The sequence below is a fragment of the Juglans microcarpa x Juglans regia genome, chromosome 7S (genome assembly GCF_004785595.1).
Source record: "Juglans microcarpa x Juglans regia isolate MS1-56 chromosome 7S, Jm3101_v1.0, whole genome shotgun sequence".
NCBI classification, from domain to species: domain Eukaryota; kingdom Viridiplantae; phylum Streptophyta; class Magnoliopsida; order Fagales; family Juglandaceae; genus Juglans; species Juglans microcarpa x Juglans regia.
The window spans coordinates 4,999,220-5,019,987 of NC_054607.1; the positions used below are offsets into that span (position 1 = coordinate 4,999,220).

Below are 20,768 nucleotides of genomic sequence, written 5' to 3' on the forward strand. Positions count from 1 at the left end.
GAAAGTTGTAAGGATGAGATGAAATGAATTGAGGTGGGTTTTAAATGCAAACTGATATAATAGAAGAACCCGGTATATAATTTATAAAGACTATTAAATTGAAAGATATTTCTTCTAAATTATCTGAAATATAGTTAAGAAAAATTCTTATGAAAGCCCTCTCCAAATACAACCAGGAAGTCTGCACATTGGAATCCTTGGATTTGGTCTGTTCAAGAGACAACCCCACTTGTCTCTGTCTGATTGCTGGATGCCTAGATTTCTTCAAACATCTCAGAAGTCTGGTCCCTCCCAGATCGCAAGTAGCACAGGCAGTGTAAGGCACCTTTGCCACACAGGCCATGGCAATCTGCAGATTCTGCACTACTTCTTTTCCGATGGTTAGGTTACGTTTGTGAAGAGAAGTCTTTGAAAATATTGTCAAAACTTGTTCTAAAAATAATATCATCAAGACATTTTATCTCGATTTCTGTAAGAAAAAATTGCAATAAACTTTATAAAATTAAAAAAAATGGCAAAAATTTAAACATATTGTTAGTATATTACGTCATTTGTTTAGAACTCTAATAAAAATATATCTACAAACATTTTTAACCAAAAAATATTTTCTATAGAACTACCACTTTCATGAAACCCAAATATTCGTCTCTCTAAAAAGTTTCTACACATTTAACCAACATTTTTATTAAAATAAAAAAAAAAGGAACGCTGCATCAGCCACCATTTATATTCACACATCATATCCTATACCTATAATTTTTTTATAACATATTAAATGATAAATAGTACTTGATGAAAAGAATTTTAAAAAAAAAAATCATTGCAAGCAAAATTTCCCAATTTGCCTGATTCCAGGCCTCATCGGTTAAGACAAAACACTTGGATGAAAAGATTCACAACTTGCCAAAAATATGGATGCATAAAGCATATATATGCACAACAGATGGGCGGAAATGGAATAGGAAAGAAATAAGGGGAGGCATCCGGGAAAAGCTAAAAACCATGGGGATGGGATTGAAAAAAGGGCGGCGGAGAGCAAGTGTCTTTGGACCGGAAAAATTGTTGTCCTCTAGTGATTTTGCAATTAAAATAAATAAATAAAGCGGGGTAAATTGGTAATAAGCAACAGGACAATGCTAGACCCACCGTTCGGAGCTATCATTGGGAGTTCTCGCTGACTCTAACATATATATTTTTATGTATTTTTTTAAAATTGTTCTTTATATAAGTTTTTTAACATTTTTAAATATTTTTAAAAAATAATATAAATTTATAATATTATTAAAAAATATGATTATTATTTATAATTTTTTATTTTATTAAAAAATATTTTTAATGATGTTATAAATTTGTTTTTTTAATATTTAAAATTGTTAAAATAATCTATATAAAAAAAAAACTAAAAAATACACATAAAAAAGTCCAGCACTCTAGCATTATTCTAAGTAATAACGGCGTTGATCCTACGCCAATTAATTATTCTTTTCAATTTTCTTTTTAAAAGACAGAAAATTCTAGAACCAGCTCTTTTCGCTCTGTGTCCGTGGCTCTATAAGACTAATCACCATCTTCCCTTTCGAATCTTGCTGCTCCCTTATACCATCTGCAAATAATTGATTTATTTTGTCAATATCCTTGAGAAAGTTCAAACCTTTGGTGCTTTCCCTTTTCAGGTAAGAGATGTATGGGATTTTGTTCGACTTATCTGTGAATCAAAATCAAAACTTTGTGTTCTGGGTGCTTCCGATCTGTTGCTGATTTGGTTTCCTTGCTTTGTTTGTGGGTGTTTTTTAGAGTATGGCATCGAAACGGATCTTGAAGGAGCTCAAGGATTTGCAGAAAGATCCTCCTACCTCTTGCAGCGCTGGTATATATACACCTTTGCCTCTCTTCTGTTCTGAATCGATTTTGTTTGTTGAACTCTTTGACTCCGAAACGAAAGCCATAAACTTTATCTTTAGCTTGTCTGGTTGCTCTGTAATTTTTCGGCTGGGTTGGCTGCTAAAGTTCTCTGATGTTTTGGGTATTAATCGTGGGTGTAGATACAATACTGTATTTGTGCTTTGGCTAAATTTCCCTTTGATTCATCTCTTGGTTTAGGAGTTCCTCACCTCGTAAAAATGGTAGATTTGTTGCCGAGAAATTGCAGCTTGTGTGATTTACTTGGAGCATGGTTTTTAGATTTTAATTTTTTGTGTAGGTCCTGTGGCTGAGGACATGTTCCATTGGCAAGCTACCATCATGGGACCTGCTGATAGCCCTTATGCAGGAGGTGTATTTCTAGTTTCTATTCATTTCCCCCCTGATTATCCATTTAAGCCCCCAAAGGTAATCTTTTTCTACATTTAAAGTTTTCCCGATGGTTCATTGCATTCGTTTGCCCTTATTCTATGTCCATTTCAGCATATGACATATGTCATTGTGGCTTCAAATTGAATTATGGATATTAAGGAGGACACGATCCTGTGCTTTTTGTTAAGCTTATTCGAGTTTATTGCGCGGTCTTTGCGGAAAAGTTCTTTTCCTTGAGTTTTTGTTTAGCTGGTTTGATGATTAATGAATTGTCTTCCTCTGGCGAAACAGAAGTTTATAGTTAACTTCTTTTGAGAAGTATTTTTTCCTTCCCCAAGTGTCTGTGGAAGCCATTTCTTACAGCTTGATATTACTTCTGATTGGTTTTAAGACAGATACTATTGAAGTTTAATAAATCATAAAAGTGGGAAAAGTAAATGATCAAATTCTTTACTAAGTGTAATCCTGGTTATTGTATTATTCGTGGGTTTTTTAGAAATCGGGATCCACTTGAGTGGGAGTACTCGAATTTCATATATCTCTGGGTGGAGCAGGAAAATTAGGTTGATGAAGATGCAAGGTTTAGAATCTAACCTTGACATTACTGCTTGGAAATTTGCTAGGTGGTTTTTGTTTAGTTTCATATACTATATATGCATCATTATTCCTATGTTGTAGAACATAAATGAAAGAGTGTAAATCAAAGAAAGCTACCTTAAACCCCTTGGGGTTGGCTAAAGTGAAAATACAGATTATAAATTTGTCATTTTCGCATGTATGATTTGTTGTAGCAATGTCATCAATGTTCATTGTCTTTTTCAGCAAATGTATTGTAGCATTGCTCCTTATTAGTGGTTTTGTCGTTCTTGGAACATAGCCAAATCATTCAAAGACTTCATTTTTATGCCTATATACTTTGTAGCCTTGTTCCTTGGTGTTTTGTAAATCTTTTGTTTTTTAATTTGTTAAGTGTTATAGCCAAAGGTCTGTTAATACTTTAAAAGATCCTGTGGTTTTGAAATTGAAATTTAGCCTATAAAAAATGTGTCAATATGTCAAAACTGAAATGTGGGTTTATCGTTAATTCCAGGAAGCTTCAGTGAGCACAATCTTGTTGGGAGACCACTAAAATTTTGCTGATTTTGATCAGAATGTTATTAGTTTTGCCTTATCAAATACATAATCTGTCTTGTGCAAAGCTGTTGAATCTTCTGCACAAATTTTGAATGTGATATTTTCCATGAAATGGTACATGTGTGCTATCTGTTTGTAAAATGAATTTGAAAAATTGCGGAATCATATGTATAAGAAATGTTCGGTGCTTGTATTTAATTATTCGTTGCTATTTTTTATGGTACAAAATAAACATAAGATACTCAAGTCCCCACACTTAGAAAGAAAATGATATTCCAATGTTGTCACTTCTGAGATTGATGCTGAGGGGTTAATAGGAATGTTGATGTAAATGGTGGGTAGTGTAGTGTTTCACTAAGGGAATGTGTTTTTAACTCTGCATTTTGAATGTGAAGTGCACATCCTATTATGCTTTCTACAGGGAATCATAGGTTTGACACTCTGATCTCTTTACTTATTTTTGTTTATTTTTTATAGTGTGAAGGTTGTGGTGGTTTTTATTGATGTGTCTGAATATTTTGTTTATCTTGTATTTGTTATTTTAGAAATCAAGAATCTTAGTAACCTTTTGCTATATTTTCAGGTTGCATTTAGGACTAAGGTGTTCCACCCAAATATCAACAGCAATGGAAGCATATGTCTGGATATACTTAAAGAACAGTGGAGCCCAGCGCTAACAATTTCTAAGGTTTCATTGAAATATTCCCACCTTTTTAATTTTTTGGTCTACAGCCATAGTTGGTCTACTTGTGTTGCATAAGGTCTTTTCTGCAATAACAAATCACTTGACATCAATTTGCATGATCAAATTCACTGGCTATGATATCTCAACATGCCTGCCAGATTAACACATCAATTGTGTGGGATTTATACATCAGAAAAAAATACCATTCATACCTCTCAGGGGAGAGTTATGATAATGAAACATCGTTGTTTATCCCATGTCCTAGATTGTTTCTCGTCTTTACAATTACCTAGGTTGGGTTTGGATATGGAGCTTGTGTCCATTAGACCCAAACTTACATCTACCTAATTCTCTATGGGGGGCTGCAACCTAACATCCTTTGTTTTAGGTGCTGTTGTCCATATGCTCTTTGTTGACGGACCCCAACCCTGATGATCCACTTGTACCAGAAATAGCTCACATGTACAAGACTGACCGGGCTAAGTATGAAGCCACTGCACGCAGCTGGACACAGAAGTATGCCATGGGATGATGGCGAGAGCTGAAAACCCTTTGCATCTAGAAGCAGCTGTGAATCCATGGGTTTCATTAAGAATGAATCTCCTATTTCTTTTGTTCGAGGACTCAATGTTGGCCAGGAACATTATCGTCTTGTGAATATTATTTGAAGACATTGGAGATTGGAAAACTGTAATGTAATGTTATCATGTTGTCAAGTGAATGTTTTGCTTGTTGATCTACAACTCGTATGATTGATTAAGAAATAATGTTTTGTGGGTACACGATTCCTATGACAAAAAGTTGAAATTTTTGCTTTGTAGTAGGGACTCAATTGGGTGAGGACATTATGGAGGAACTTATGGAAACATCCCATGCTCAGTCGCATGAGATTTTATTTAAAGACCAAAACAAGTTGGAACTTCTCTCTCTCCACCTAGAATTGGTGTCCAGATAGCCCATTAAAACTATCAAGAAATTTTGTAGAGGTACCTTGGGGTGGTGTGGCCTGCGCCATTGTAGTTCCTGGTTTGGACCTCTTTAGAGTTCTTATTACAATCTCAATGAATTTACAATAGAAGACAGGTGGTAATGTATAGACGATATTGATGATGTTAAATGCTCTATATGTGTTCATCTTTTGTACTCTTTTATAAGTTGTGTTGAAAGAGGCCATCGGCTGCAATAACATTCCATGCTTTTCAGTTGCTGCTTTTTAGTAGGAAGTAGTTTGAATTTGGCTACTATTCCCGACCAATCTGCAATGGGGTTTTTCATGTGAAAAGCAATGACACAGGGAATTGAGAAACTATGTCAAAGAATTACTCAAAACATGGATTAATGAACTCCCCGTGTGAACGTTATTATGTGCTTTGACATGGGACCTGGAAATTGATCTGCACATGTGATCAACATCCCAGAAAACAGTGTATGAGTGAGATTGTCCAACTAAAGCATATTTAAAAGGGGGTCCCAAGTATTTGATTGGTCACTGTAATCTGTAAGCATGTTTTATATCTGCAACAGTCCCATAAAACTAGGAGTCCCTTGTCAACAAAGGAGCAAAGAAATTGCCCAGGTGTTGTCCTGACATTTCACATGATATACGAGATCAGGATTGAAATTTAGAATCTTTATTCAAATGACGGGTTAAAAAATCATTTATATCAAAAAATTTAGCTGGAAGAAGTTATAAATTAGTAATACATGCAATCGTGGAGTGCGCAAATATCGTATAATCGCTTGAAAAAGAGTATGATTCACTCTTAAAAAATAAACTTTTTTTCATATGAATCTCATATTTATTTATTTTTTTCAAAGTAATTGCGCAACACTTATGCATTCACGACTGCAACTATCATTTTTTAATTCGACAAAATAAGTTGTTATGATACCAACATTTATCTTTATTATTATTATTATTATGGCCAGGTATGTATGATAAAAATGGAAATAATTTAAATAATTGGAATTAAATGAGATGTTTTTATTCCATGAACTTTTTATCAGTCTTAGATCACAAGCAATATTAATCAGGGAAGGAAGGGAATCACTCTCTCTAACTCTAATGCATGGATGACATAATTGCTCACATGCTGATTATTCCCGACTCCTGAGGCTATGTTTTATGTTTACCTTTGCGTCACCTCCAAGCCAAAACCAACCGACTCCCTCACCTTTTTTTCAACGTTTTCGTGGGTTTTGATTATTCATACCCATTACCACGTGCGTAGGCCCTTTCTCATTTTCTAAGCTTTCTATATTCTCTTATGGGTTAATATTTTCTAGATATTATGACCCAAACTAAAAGATAGACCTTTCCAAGAAGAAATAAATAGATAATTAATTTATACAGTCAAATTAAATATTTTAAAATATAATTTATATGTTTTTCTGTATGATCTTAAATTTTAATAAGATTTTAAGGGATCATAATCCTGTTTTTATATATTCCTGATATTTTAATAAAATTTATACTTTTTTTCTTTTTTTCCCCTCCGATTGACCAGTCCAAACTCTTAAGAAACGTCAGGACTACTAGCTCTTAACGCATCTGAGGGAGTCCGGGGAATGCTAGGAAAGAAAGAAGAAAAAGTAGCCAACTATAAGATAAAATAATGCTGAAAAAGTAGGATCAGGACGAAGGAAGTAATATCACATCTAGTGATATTGACGTGTGTTAACGGAATTTGTTATATATTGTAAAATAATCTATCATATTGTATTAAATCACGTCAGTATATATTTTTTATTTTTTATTTATATAAAATTTGTATAAATAGTTGTTCGGATTGTGAAATACTATCAATACATTTCATCTCATCATAAATTTATTACAATTTTTCTAAAATTTTATATAAAATATAATAAATAATTCAATTTTTTAAAATCTACAAATAATATTATTATTAAAAAAAATATTTTAATAATATTTTATTTAATTTTTATATAAAATTATCTCATCTCATCTCACGATCTAAACAGCTATGAAATTCATTAAGAATGAATATGAAGCAACAAAGTATGTGAATCTTTTTGTGCAAAAGAAGGGCTTGAGATTTTCTCTTCACTCCCACTAAACTCCATGAATATCATCATGTGTTTTCACCCTTTCTAAATCTAGTTTTTATCATGATGAATTTGGAGTCTGCAAAGAGCGGTAGAATAGTTTCAAGAAATCTTCTGCAAGCTTGTTCGGATCTATGGACAGTGGTTTTTTAGCTTTGCTGTTCAGCTGCCTCAACTGCACAACATACCCCCTTTTTTTTTTATTATTATTATTATTTTTTATATTCTTGCTAAACTTATTAAATCGTTATTTTACCATTATCCGTATACCACGTACTTATTAAAAGAAAAAATATAAAAAAATTAAAAATAAAAATAAATGTATAATGTAGGATTGATGAAAATGATTTTTCTACAGTAAAAATTAAGGAAATGATTGGTCGTGTTTTACTTTCATTAAGATATCTGTTAGCTTTTTCACAAGAGGCCAAGAGGGTATAACTTCACATCCCAATTAAAGTTAACTCATGATATCATCTAGTCCTGGAAAATAATTTATACAGTCTTATAAGATACAAGTTTAATATATTTCCTTTAAAAAATAGGAAAAATATAATATTTACATGAAAAAATAATTTTGTCACGATGAATCCGTATTTTTTTTTTTAAATAAATACGCAACACTTGCTCTAAAACTGTATTTCAGTCATATATACGAGACTGATCTCATCTTATGCATTTAGTTCATCGATTTATAGAGTAATCAAGCTGTGTATTATTTATATATCTTGGTTCTGTACGTCTTATAAATTAAAATAAAAAATAATAGGACAGGAAACATGAAAGATAAAAAATATTTACAATCGTAAATTGTGTAATTATTGTAAAAAAAATAAATAAAATATAAGACTCACATAAAAAAATTAATTTTTTAATAATAAATTTCACTTTTTTTAAAAATAATTATACAAAATTTATAAACTTCGTGATTATATATAATATTATTCCAAATTATAATACCAACTTTGTGGGTTTATTAACTGGAATTTAGTCAAAGGCGCTCAATTCTGAGCGTAAATGCAGGAACATGGTGGCATTAATTTTAGATAAAAGTCCTTCTCGTACAGTACACAGCACAGCTATTCAAAGTTTCAAACTGAAAATAATCGACGTCTCCAGCAGACATTAGGACCATGTCTCCTCAAACTTTTCAGCTGTCAAAACTCGAATTTATTTAATTTTTGGAAAAAAAAAAAAAAAGTAAACCTCTATTCCTTTAAATTATTAGGAATATTTTACTTTATATTTTTAACTCTTAAAATTAAAACAATTACAATCTCAACTTAACAAAATTAACTTTTTGCAGAATCTTTTAGTTATAACAGTTTTTTTTTTTTTTTGAAGTAGTTATATCAGTTAAAACGAATAAAAAATAAATAATAGGGTATAATCTTAAAGAAAGCTGCAAGATGTTAATTTTTATGCAATTTGCAATAATATTTGCAATTTTTGTGCACTTCTCGTATATTTATTTTAAAAAATTAGATAAATTTAAGATTCACAAAAATAATAAAAATATATTTTTTAATAATATGAATAATGATATATATCATTTTCATTTATCGCTATTAAATGATAAAAATAATAAGATGGTTTATAAATAAAAAAAATTCTTCTCATCCACTACTATTTATCATCTCACACTCTATAAAAAATATCTTCACATTTTATAAAAATTATTCTACATCATATAAAAAATTATAAATATATAATATATAATATGAACAGTCGTTGATGTGTAACCAAACTTTATCAAGCATATTTATTGAAAAAAAAAAAAAACAATATTTATTAGTCATTTTGCACTAAAGGAGGAGTAGAGTCAAGAGTGTAGAGTGGGGTAGTGGAGATTGCTCCTATTTTTGACACGTCAACGATGGCTGCTGGAAAAATAACTTCCCATTTTTCCACTCCCAACATGACTCAATGACTCATGACTCTCACACGCAGCCCCACGAAAAGCAATAAAAATGTTATATAGCATTTACTCTCAGGAAATAATTTCTCCTGGTCCTTCTTTTTCTTTTGAGATATAATTATTTTTAAGGTAAATATAATAAGAAAATTATTTATTATATATTTTAAATTTATGATGTTCTTTAAGTTTTTACAGCATGGCTACTCCGTTTCTTTATCTGGAATTTCATATAGTATTTCTTCGTAGTTTATTCCCTGAAATATGCATTTTCTGTTCATTGTTTGCCTTCGCCTCCTTCGTTGATTTTCCATTCTTCCAAACGGGTGCATCACGTCCAACTCTACCTTTTCCAGGCGGAATCAGGAATTTCATTTTGGGATTAAAAACAAAAAAAAAAAAAATCAAATAAAGTTAATTTAATATAAAATTTTGGGGCTAGTGCACCGATTCTAATAAGAGAAATACTCTAGTTACAAAATGATTATATAAAAATAATCTTATAAATTGATATAATTTGATGTAATTTATTATATTATAAAATTATTTTTATTATAAAATAAATTTATCAAATCATATAAAATAGTTAATTTTAGTACCAGATTGTTCGTATTTTGGTTGTCTGTACTGTGGAGTGTATCTTTATTATTAGAATTTCATGTTTGCTTACAAAACAGGAAAAAAGACAGAGTCCGTGCATCTTATATATACCCACTTCACCCACAAATTTCACTTCGTTTCCTCGCGTCTTCTTTTTCTTCTTTCTCTGATTCTCTGCCGAGTCGTCCCTTCACTGTCTCCCTCTCTCTGCCACCACACCAATCCCCCACCCATCAATACTCGCACACTCTGCAAGGATCTTTCTTAATCTTCTCGGAGTTTTTCTTTATTTTTCCCGCCAAAAGTCCCGACACTCCTTTGTAGGAGGTCTCCTTTCTTTTTACCTTTTGGTGGTGGAAACTGGAAAGGGTCAGAGTTTCGGATCAAATTCTTCTCGCTCTAAAAGATCTGCTTGTCCATCTGCCTCTGTCTCACTGTCTCTCTCTCTCTCACTCTCTCTTATTACAAGCGTACTCAAAAGCCATACGCTCTCCGTGCTGAATATCTCGATAAGGTAGAGTTTCTCCCACTCCATAAGAGTAGTTATAAAGACCTTTCTCTGCTGCACCATAATTCCACTGTCTTTTTTTTTTTTTTTCCCCATTTTTCTCACTTCCATTTGTGCTGGAGGCATAGAATCTCCTCCCTCTTTTCCCTAATTTGCGAATTAAAGCTATCGCCTTTTTTCCACTCTATTGCCTCTTTGTCCTACCTAAACTTATCCTCCCTACCACCACTACCGATTTTGTTTGAAGATACGATCACCCCCATAAAGCGCTTTTCTTTACTTCGATCACTGTGTGTGATCGGAAAAGGAAAAGAAAAAGACCACCCACCTAATTAATTTACTGGGTCGCATGCGTTTTAGTCCTACGCCTGCTTGTCGGATCTATTATCGTGATCTTCTCAAACAACTTCGTGCTGATACTAACAATAAATTCTATCACTCCATGACTTCTCAACCAACGCTTAAGCTCCTGAGGATCATACATACCGACGCCGACGCCACGGACTCCTCCAGCGACGATGAAGAACAGAGGATGGTACGAAGAGTTAAAAGACACGTCCAAGAGGTCCGCTTCGAGCAACCATCACTAACGACCTTCAAGCCGCAGAAACAAGAGCCTGCCAGAAAGAGAACGTTGAGATCAACGAAATCCGACACCACTCACCGGAAAAAGTTCAGAGGTGTTCGGCAGAGACCTTGGGGTCGCTGGGCTGCGGAGATCAGAGACCCGGTGCGCCGCAAACGGGTGTGGCTCGGGACCTTCGACACAGCCGAAGAGGCTGCCTCAGTCTACGACAAAGCCGCTATGGAGCTCAAGGGTCCTAATGCCGTCACGAACTTCCCTAACCCCGACGTAAGTACGGAAACTTCGGTTGACGTTGACAGCCCCAAGGAGAGTTCGAGCTTCTCTGACGCGGCTGCCTCCTCACCGACTTCGGTCCTCCGTTACGACGAACCCACGCCGTTGGAGCGTTTCTGTTACGACAACGTCGATGTCTTCGGGTTCGATATCGACGTACCGTTAAGCTTTCCCGACTTAGTGCTATCCGGAAAGCACTTTGGGCAGCCGGAGGAAGAAGACTTCAGTGAGTTTGACGTCAACGAGTTCTTGGTGGACGGAATTTGCTAAAAACTGATGGATACTTTAGTATTCCAAGACCAGCAGCTTCGGCCGGAACAGTACTGATGTGGGCTAGATTGGTCAATATTCAGACAAGTCAACAAAGCTAATCGGAATGACGAAAGTACCCTCGTGGATTTATGATAAGTGCGGGTTGTTGGCACGTAGAGTTTATTCGGGTTTAGAACTTGATACGGCGATTTTGTCTCGTGTTAATAAGTTTTTGTTGTGAATGGTATTCGAGTTGTAATTGGGTATATTTTTTAAAAAGAGAATTTGTAAGGAGATAAGTACGAAGGAGGAGTGAAAAGTACTTTGGTGGGAGAGAGAGAGAGAGAGCATTGAAAAGCTACGTGGGATTTTTGTTGTGACGAGATTTGGATAATTTAATAATATTAAAGGAGAATAGAATAATAAGAAAAATGTTGGCATGCCGTTGTTCTGTACATTGAATCTTCTTGCACCAACTTTGCCGGGTCGCTGTTATAGTGACATTTCGGTGGCTGTGCTCGACTGGATGGCATATTAAGTAGGGAGGTGTCAGTGTTAGACACGTGTTGAAAATACAGCCCCCTTGAAGATATCGAGACGTCAGTTGCTGAGGATGGATTTCTGTCGGATTTAAATCTCTGTCGAAAAATAATTTTTCTACAACATTTTGTATTATACAATAATGTATTAAATAAATAATATTTTTATAAAATATCTTATAAAAACTATTATTGTATAAAATATTGTAGGTATATCATTATTTATTAAATAATAAAAAAATTTTAAAAATAATTATTTAATAATAATAAATATAAAAATAAGAAGGTAATATAATATATAAAATTTTTGATGCTTTGGTTTGGTTTTACTTACTGATAAATATTGCTTGGGTACCTTCGTGTGACCTTCCTTCTCATAAATGGATCGTCTCGTGTGGGATTGGGATCACTCTTTTCTATTTACTGTTATTTATAATTTGTTTTAAGAAAATCGACACAATTTATGAGTTAAGACAATTTACGAAAATAATATCAAAGTCGTTTCAAAATCTTAAAATCCAAAATTATTAATATTTATAAAGGCATGATATTTGGAATTCTCTTAAATCTACAAAGTTTAATTCATAATTATTTAATTCTCTATAATAAACATTCAAATTCGTCAAAAATTATTTTAAACTTTTTTGTTTTCAGTGATAAGATAAGATGTCTCGGTCTGAACAAAATTGGAGTGACTATTGGGCATGTTTTACACACACAACTTTGGCAGTTTGCCTTGCTAATTTGAAGATCCATGACATTGTTGAATTGAAAACAGTGGTCACGAGTCACGAGTCATGAGTGGGAAGGACTTGGTTGGGGCCCCTTGGGAGGTTTTCCGCAACAAGGACGTGGCGCCGCTGGCTTGTAATAATTCAACTTGCTGCTTCATGCTTCTGCATGCATAATGTCATCCACAACCCCTCTAATCTTTTTTCATAAAAATTACTTAACAAAAAAACAAAATCTTTTTTCATAAAAATTGAAAAGCAGAGGTTTGGGAGAAAACTTAATCTTTTTTAATAGTGTGACGAGGTAATATAATTTTATATAAAAGTTAAAAATTGAATAAAATATTATTTTTTAATATTATTATTATGAGATTTAAAAAAATTAAATTATTTATTATATTTTATGTGATAATTTAAAAAAATTATAATAATAAAAAAGATAAGATGAAACTGTTTACACGTAATGAGTTTAGAAAATTTAATAATAATAATAATAAAACGAAAGAAATGGACTACCGGCGGCCGCGAAAGTACCGGAAGAAATTCAAAAGGAATGGAAAATTTCGGGACGTCAAATAAATTTGGAATGGCAGAATCTTAGAGGTTGATTGGGATTTCGTGGGTCCCGGTTGGTGAACAAACAGATTTGCAAGCAAGCATTACCCAAAATTAGCCAAATTATTCATCAACCCTAGGTCTTACCGAGAATTATGCAGCTTAGAATCCTGATTTGTAATTTTTTATCTGAGTTATTCTTTTCTAAAACACATCATATAAATAATTAAAAAGATAAGATTTGATTTATAATATTTAAAATTTAAAATTTATTTTTTAAATCAAATTATGTAATATAAATACTTTATTATGTGTGCTCTACATACCGACTTGAAAATAGAATTTTTCTATACACTATATAGCATTTAAGCGGGAATTATTCACAACAATTTAGAAAAAATATTGACTTATAATTATTTTATAATTTTACATGAAATGGCAATAGTTTTATAATATTGATTTTTTTTTTTTAAATAGAGTGGATAATTATATTAGTTTAATTTAAAAACAAGTTGTAAAAGAGTGTAAATGTAGAGGTAAAGGTAGAGGACGTTATGTTCTTATGGATCCAAATTTAAGTCTTAGAAAATGCAGACCAACAGTACTACACATTCATAATATTTCGAATTTTTATAAATAACTTATATAATTACAATACATGTAACATTAATGACTTCCCTTTGGTGTATTTTCAGAGGATCAGATCAAGAAGGAAAAAGCCAATCATTGCAGCACATGTGCTGTGACAGCTTGACTAAATATTTTGTGTTCAAGGCACAAGAAAAAAAGTCGTCCCGCTAATCCAAGAATCCAAAGCCAAACCAAAATTAACCATTATAAGAGGTGGAACGCACTACTTTTTTGTTTTCTTTGTTTTTGTTTTTTTTCCATTTATTCTGCACATGCCCTATTTCTCATTTTAAACTAGTTGATGCAAAAAACACTATTACATATATATATATATATATAAAGTAGATTTTACGATATAATGGTGTTCTAAAAATTCATATGGATAATAATAAATATTGTTCGATAAATTTTATGTGTCTATCTTTTTTTCTACTGAAGATTCTCGAGTTTGTACAATAATTTAATAGAAATTTTCAAAATTTTTTGTTAAATTGCACTATATGCTTGCATGAGCGAGGGCATTAAATTAACATGAGTTGATTGTATCATGTCTAGCGTGACCAAGTGGGATTCTCTTATATATCTATCTATATACCTAATTAGAATCCTCTTATATATACAAAACGAGAAGGCGTGCGTGACAAGAAAATAAAATATTATATAAACAAGAACAAACTTTAAACTAATTTGTTGTACGGAATGTATAATTCAAAACCCTACATGAAAGAGCGCGCACTGGCAGGCTGATGATCATCATCTTCAAAAGCTATACATATATATATATTACAAACACACGTTATATATATGAAACCATGGATCCCAACAGCAGATCTTGCAACCCTACTGTGTTCCTAAAAAGAGTGGCAAGACTTGACGGCGTCAGCCATGGCAGGAGAGGGTGGTGGCCCTAGCTGCATGCATGGTGGGCATCCATGCAATGAAGAAATTAAAATTTAAAGTAAGAATACAAGGAGAGGGCGGAGCGGGGAGCCATCACAATAAATGCAATGTAAATATATAAAAAAAATACTTTAATCATAAAGGAATTTCATAAAAATAAATCTTTAACCTGACGTGTCTTTATATACATGATATATTAAATTATAAAATTATAATTCTATTATAAACTAAATTTAAAATATTATATAAAATCATATCATTTTGTATAACATAAAAAAGGAAATGAAAGACTTTTTTTACGAAGCCAAACATGAAATCGATCGATTTACAGTCGAATTGATGAACTTGAATAATTACTCGAATATTGCAATTTGAAGGCTCAATCAACCATGGTGATATCAGTTGAGATCAGTGTAAACGCTTGGATATTGGTGGGTGAGCCCCACGGCCATGTTTTCCGCCATGCATCGACTTTAGTGATATACATGCATGCAGCTAGCTGATGACAACAGCTGAACCAGAAAATATATGGATATTATTATTTTGGCTTTTTTTATAATTATTTTCGTGTATACTATTTAAGATCAGTGAGGTCTGTATAATTATTTGGTGCAAAAACTTGGAATCCAAGCAACTATTTTGAGAGACGTGTTGGATTTTTGCACTGAAAAGGTTTTTATTATATATTTTTCAAAAATAATATATCTTTTTAATTATTTAAATTATTGTATCTTTTAAGAGGTCTTGATATATAGGTTCATCTTCGAAATGGGATTCCCAATTAATAGCAGTACTAGTAGATGTCTGCAATCCCTCCGCAATAATTTTGCAAATGTCGCACTCAACGTCATGACTTTTGACTACTTTGATTGGTGGAAAATTACACGCAATTCTTTGGAATCTATGTACAATAAACACGACTTTTCAATACAGGCATACCAAAATGTGCAAGCTCGACTAGCTATTGGAATAATATATGGAGGGGGGATTTTTTTTTTTTAGGTTAAAAACTTGATATTTTTCAAGATTTTGTATTTTTGGGTTTTATTTTTGTATTTTGTATTTTTTTTTATCAATCTACTTTCTACCATTCCAGCCCTCATCTCCATATATACATGATGTAAACATCCTGTTTGGAACTTGATTCAGTCTAAGTTTAAATTTAGTCTAACATTTAAATATCTAACTCTTAAATCATTAAATTCATCTCAATTCAAAACTTATTTACACATAAGACCCACAACCTTTTTCAATTTTTCATAAATACATATAAACTCATTTTAAGTAAGCCTCACAAAATTCACTCTACCATCTCAACTCATTATTATTCTTAAAGAACTCAACCCATCTCAATTCCTTTGAATAATAAAAGTGTTTCATCTCATCTCATTATTACAATTTTTTTAAATTTTTACATAAAATATAATAAATAATTCAATTTTTTCAGATATCAAAATAATAATAATATTCTAATAATATTTTATTCAACTTTTAACTTTCATCTAAAACTATCCCATTTCATTTGACTATTCAAACCGCACCTTAATTGATAAAATTTGATATTTTTCCTCTTCAAACTTTCACAATTGAAAAGAGTAAATATTTTTTACCGGTACAATATATACGAGCTTTCATTGTTTGGTTGAGTTTGGCTCCTTTAATTGAGTTCGGTTTAGATTTAGATCTCTTTAATATCTAAATATCCAATTCTCAAATTATTAAACTCATATCAATTCAAAATCTCTTTAGATATGAAATTACAACATTTTTCAACTCAACATCTCTTTACAAGCGGGATTGATCACAATTTTTTTTAACTTTTTATAAATATATATGAACTTATCTTAATATCTAAGCATATATTAGGTGAATCTCACATAACTCACTCTATTAACTCAACTCATTATTATTCATAAAAAATTTAATTCAACTTAATATTCAAATGCAGTTTTAATTTATTTACTAGAGGAGAATATTTATTATCTTTAGTTTGTTTAATAAATTGAAACAAAGGATGAATCATGAGCTATATAGCAAAGCAAAGACTTTTCTTTTTAAGTTATAAATTAAATATACTGTGCATCGTCGTCCCTAGCTGCTCAAGAAATTCTTCGCACAAATTAAAAGGACTTCTGCGCGTAGAAAATCTCTTGTCCTTTCCTGGAAATATTTTTCTCAGTCTATACTACTTTGTCTCATAACGTACGACGATAGAGCCAGCTAGCTCACTGTATTGTAACGTGAGAAAAAGGACACATTAATTCCCAAACTAATGACCACGGTACGAGAATGCAGCCAAAACTGCGTGGGTGAAAGCTGTCGATCATAAAACTGCATGGAAGCAAGTGAAGAAACGAGGAGATCGATCCCTAACGAAGTTTCCTAGAACCATCCCATATATTTTATATATATATATATATATATATTTGTTGTACGTCATGGAAATAATCAAAAGGTGGGAGCATGGGAGCATGGGAGCAAAGTTCCACTTGTTTTGATCATCTCAGTGCATCAATTCCGCTTAAACCTGAAGGAATTATTTTAAGATTACGTTTAAACGTTGAATTAAATTGAGTTGATTTGAGTATAAATGATGAAATATTATTAAAATGTTATTTTTTAATATTATTATTATTATTTTAAAATTAAAAAAATTAAAATTTTTATTATATTTTATATTAAAATAAATTTAAATAAATTTAAATCCAAACTCGCCTTAATTCGATGTCAACATTCCAAGTCTGTTCTGTGCAAAAAACGAGCCTGTATGACATTTTATTCATCATTTTTTGTACCATTTTTTTTTTTTTTATTTCTGAGCACCACTGCGGGTTGGAAGGACGACCGAACCTATCTCTTGCCTTTATGTCACAAAACATGAAGTGCTCATTTCAAGGAAGAGTCTACCTAGGAGGAGGCCGCAGTCCTTGACCCTTTCATTCAGGGAGTTAATGGAGATAATCATGAATATAGCTCATCGTCAATAAATTAATTAAAAGTTAAATTTATTAATTATTTAATTATTAGAAAGTAAAATTTAAAATATATTAGTTAAATTTTAAATATTATAAAATTTACAATATATTAGTTAAATTTTAAATATTAATTATAATGACTTTCTTAATTTTTTTTAAATTTAAAGATTACTGTATTTATATTAAATATATATTTTAGTAATTATTTTTCTTTCCATTTCTTTCTATCACATATTTTATCATAATTAATATATTAATTTGAGTTAGTGATATATTAATTTAGTAAGAATAAAATTATTAATTAATATATAATAGGTAGAATAGTAAAATATGATAAAATTAAAAAAATTAAATATTTTTAAAATTATATTTAGTTATTCATTACTATATAATGAATAAATAGATAATTTAATGTGGAGATTTGATGTGAATAATTAAAATTAAATTCATCTTATATTATTTTATTCTTATATAATAAAAAAATAGTTATTCTAATCTGGAGATTTATGTGAATGAAATAGTCAAAAGTTAAATTTTTCTTATATTTATAAAAAATATCATTTAGTTTTGACTAATCTATTAAGAGGGCTCTAAAAGGAGTTCCCACTTCAACTTTGAGACTCAAAAACTGTCTATGATGATCTTGAAGATACGAGCAGAAACGCATGCACTTGGTAAACACGATCAACGTAAATCCTGGACATGCATGAGCTGAGGTGTACAAGTACAACCTTAATTGGTTAACCTAACATCAATTCTATTTAAATATCATTAGTTCCTCTTCAGTTAATAAAAAAAAAAATACAGAAACCAAAACAAAGAGAGTTCACTCATGTTGTACTAAATGGAAATGAAGCTATGCCTTCATTTCATTCACATCCGATTATCTATCATCCATTCTCGGTTCTTATGCATGTTGGGAGATTAGGCGGCAATTGAATGTTCTACTCGAAAGCTTGACGAACAAGCGATAAAAGCCCTATATATTTTCTTAGTAAAGGGCTTTTCCCTTACTAGTTAAGTGGTAAGGTAGGGCACTATTCAATGAAGACAACAGACTTTAGGAAAGTGGTTTAGGTAGCTCAGCCGGTTAGAACAAAGGATTTGAGAGGGTTTGATGAAAATCACCACACTTGTGAAGTGGTGAGTATATTCAATTTATAACCATTTACAGTATACAAAGCATAAAGACTGATTACAATATATATGGTAAGTAGGAGTAAATTGATACAATGAAATATTCCTAGAATTAAGCCTAGAATTAAGGGTCAAATATGTCACATATGGTAAGCATATACTAAGCCTTAGAGTAAGGCTAAGTATCCTCAACACCCCCTGCAAGCTGAGCGTCGGATTTGGACGGACGTGAAGCTTGGATCGGAAGAATTCAAAAAGAGAGCGAGAGACACTTTTGGTGAAGATGTCAGCAACCTGTAAGTGAGATGGTACATACTGCGTGCGAAGTTTGCCAGCAACAACAAGTTCCCGAAGGAAATGGTAGTCTAACTCAACATGCTTGGCCCGCTTGTGGGAAACAGGATTGGAACTTAAAAAGATTGCACTTTTATTGTCACATAAGAGAAGAGGCTGCTGCGGAAGTGGAATCTTGAGGTCATGAAGAAGATGTGTAAGCCAAAGAAGTTCGGCTGCAGTCATTGCAAGTGCACGATACTCAGATTCATAGCTAGAGCGTGAGACAGTCGGTTGCTTCTTGGAACTCCAAGAAACCAGATTGTTGCCAAGATAAATAGAGTAGCCTGAGGTGGAACGACGAGTATCTGGACATCCTGCCCAGTCGGCATCCGAGTATGCTACTAGAGTACTAGGAACGACAGACGGACGAAAAGTAAGACCAAAGTAAAGTGTTCCCTTGACATAGCGAAGAATACGCTTAATAGCAAGGAAGTGATCTGTAGTAGGGGCGTGCAGAAATTGGTTAACAGAATTGACAGCATGGGCAATATCTGGACGTGTGATGGTAAAGTACTGAAGGGCACCAACAAGAGAGCGGTAGAGAGTAGGATCCGAGAAAGGAGGACCATCAGCAGAAAGGTGGTGAGAAGCAACCATGGGCGTGTGAACAGGTTTGCTGTCAAGTAGCTGAGCTCAAGTGAGAATATTCCGTGCATATTTCAACTAACTGAGAAAGAGACCATCAGGAGTGGGCGAGGCTTCAAGACCAAGAAAATAACTGAGAGAACCCAAATCCTTGGTGGCGAACTCAGAATGAAGCTTACGAGTAAAACTATCAAGAAGAGACGAGTTGTTGCCAGTAATAATAATATCATCAACATAAAGAAGCAAATAAATAATGCCAGACTGCTGATGAAAAACAAAGAGAGAAGTGTCAGCACGGCTGCAAGAAAAACCAAGTGTAAGGAGGAAAGAGCTGAAGCGCTGAAACCAGGCATGAGGCGCTTGCTTTAGACCATAGAGAGCTTTCTGCAAGTGACAGACATGATGAGGAAAACGAGGATCAATATACCCAGGCGGCTGCTCCATATAAACATGTTCAGTAAGAGTACCATTGAGGAAAGCGTTCTTGACGTCAAGTTGCCGAAGAGGCCATTTGTTAGTCACAGCAAGGGAAAGCACAACACGGACAGTGGTAGCCTTGATAACAGGACTAAAAGTGTCAGTGTAGTCGAGACCAGGTACCTGTGTATAGCCTTTGGCAACAAGGCGAGCTTTGAGACGCTCGATGGATCCATCAGGTAAATATTTGGTCCGAAACACCTATTTGGAACCAACAATGTTGGTGTTGGCAGGGCAAGGAACCAAAACCCAAGTGCGATTTTGTTGCAAAGCTTGTACTTCTTCATCCATGGCTGCAAGCTAGGCAGGATTTTTGGCAGCAGATTTAAATCCTTTGGGCTCAGTAGAGGCAAGAAGAGCAGGAAGAAGTCCAGAGGATCCCAAAATGCCAAGATTCGCCGGATGCCGAGTCTTGAAAATTTCAGCTTTAGCTCGTGTAAGCATAGGATGAGAAGCCAATGGAAATGCCGGAGTAGAAGGATCTGCAATGGTCTCAGTAGTGGTCTCAGTGGAAGGCGGACTGGAAGCCGGGTGCGACAAAGAAGAACCTGCAAGATAATCAACAGCCTGCACAGACTCATCCATAGGGTCA

General features: G+C 33.0%; 2 protein-coding genes across 2 annotated transcripts; both read left to right on the forward strand.

Moving 5' to 3' along the window:
• The first annotated feature begins 1,475 nt into the window (after positions 1-1,475).
• LOC121240464 (ubiquitin-conjugating enzyme E2-17 kDa) lies at positions 1,476-4,891 on the forward strand. Its single transcript, XM_041137930.1, has 5 exons — positions 1,476-1,673; positions 1,795-1,867; positions 2,201-2,328; positions 4,010-4,114; positions 4,500-4,891. Exons 2-5 carry the CDS (start codon positions 1,798-1,800, stop codon positions 4,641-4,643), a joined length of 447 nt encoding a protein of 148 aa, XP_040993864.1. The 5' UTR covers positions 1,476-1,673; positions 1,795-1,797; the 3' UTR covers positions 4,644-4,891.
• Positions 4,892-9,722: 4,831 nt separating this feature from the next.
• On the forward strand, positions 9,723-11,766 carry LOC121240443 (pathogenesis-related genes transcriptional activator PTI6-like). The gene has a single exon (XM_041137898.1). It carries the CDS (start codon positions 10,550-10,552, stop codon positions 11,327-11,329), a length of 780 nt encoding a protein of 259 aa, XP_040993832.1. The 5' UTR covers positions 9,723-10,549; the 3' UTR covers positions 11,330-11,766.
• The last annotated feature ends 9,002 nt before the right edge of the window (positions 11,767-20,768 follow it).

What these genes read in the sequence shown, in the direction of transcription:
- LOC121240464 (XM_041137930.1), top strand. Translation starts at nt 1,798, where the DNA reads ATGGCATCGAAACGGATCTTGAAGGAGCTCAAGGATTTGCAGAAAGAT. An exon ending in TCCTACCTCTTGCAGCGCTG is followed by an intron (nt 1,868 to 2,200) that starts GTATATATACAC and finishes TTTTTTGTGTAG; the next exon opens with GTCCTGTGGCTGAGGACATG. An exon ending in ATCCATTTAAGCCCCCAAAG is followed by an intron (nt 2,329 to 4,009) that starts GTAATCTTTTTC and finishes CTATATTTTCAG; the next exon opens with GTTGCATTTAGGACTAAGGT.
- LOC121240443 (XM_041137898.1), top strand. Translation starts at nt 10,550, where the DNA reads ATGCGTTTTAGTCCTACGCCTGCTTGTCGGATCTATTATCGTGATCTT.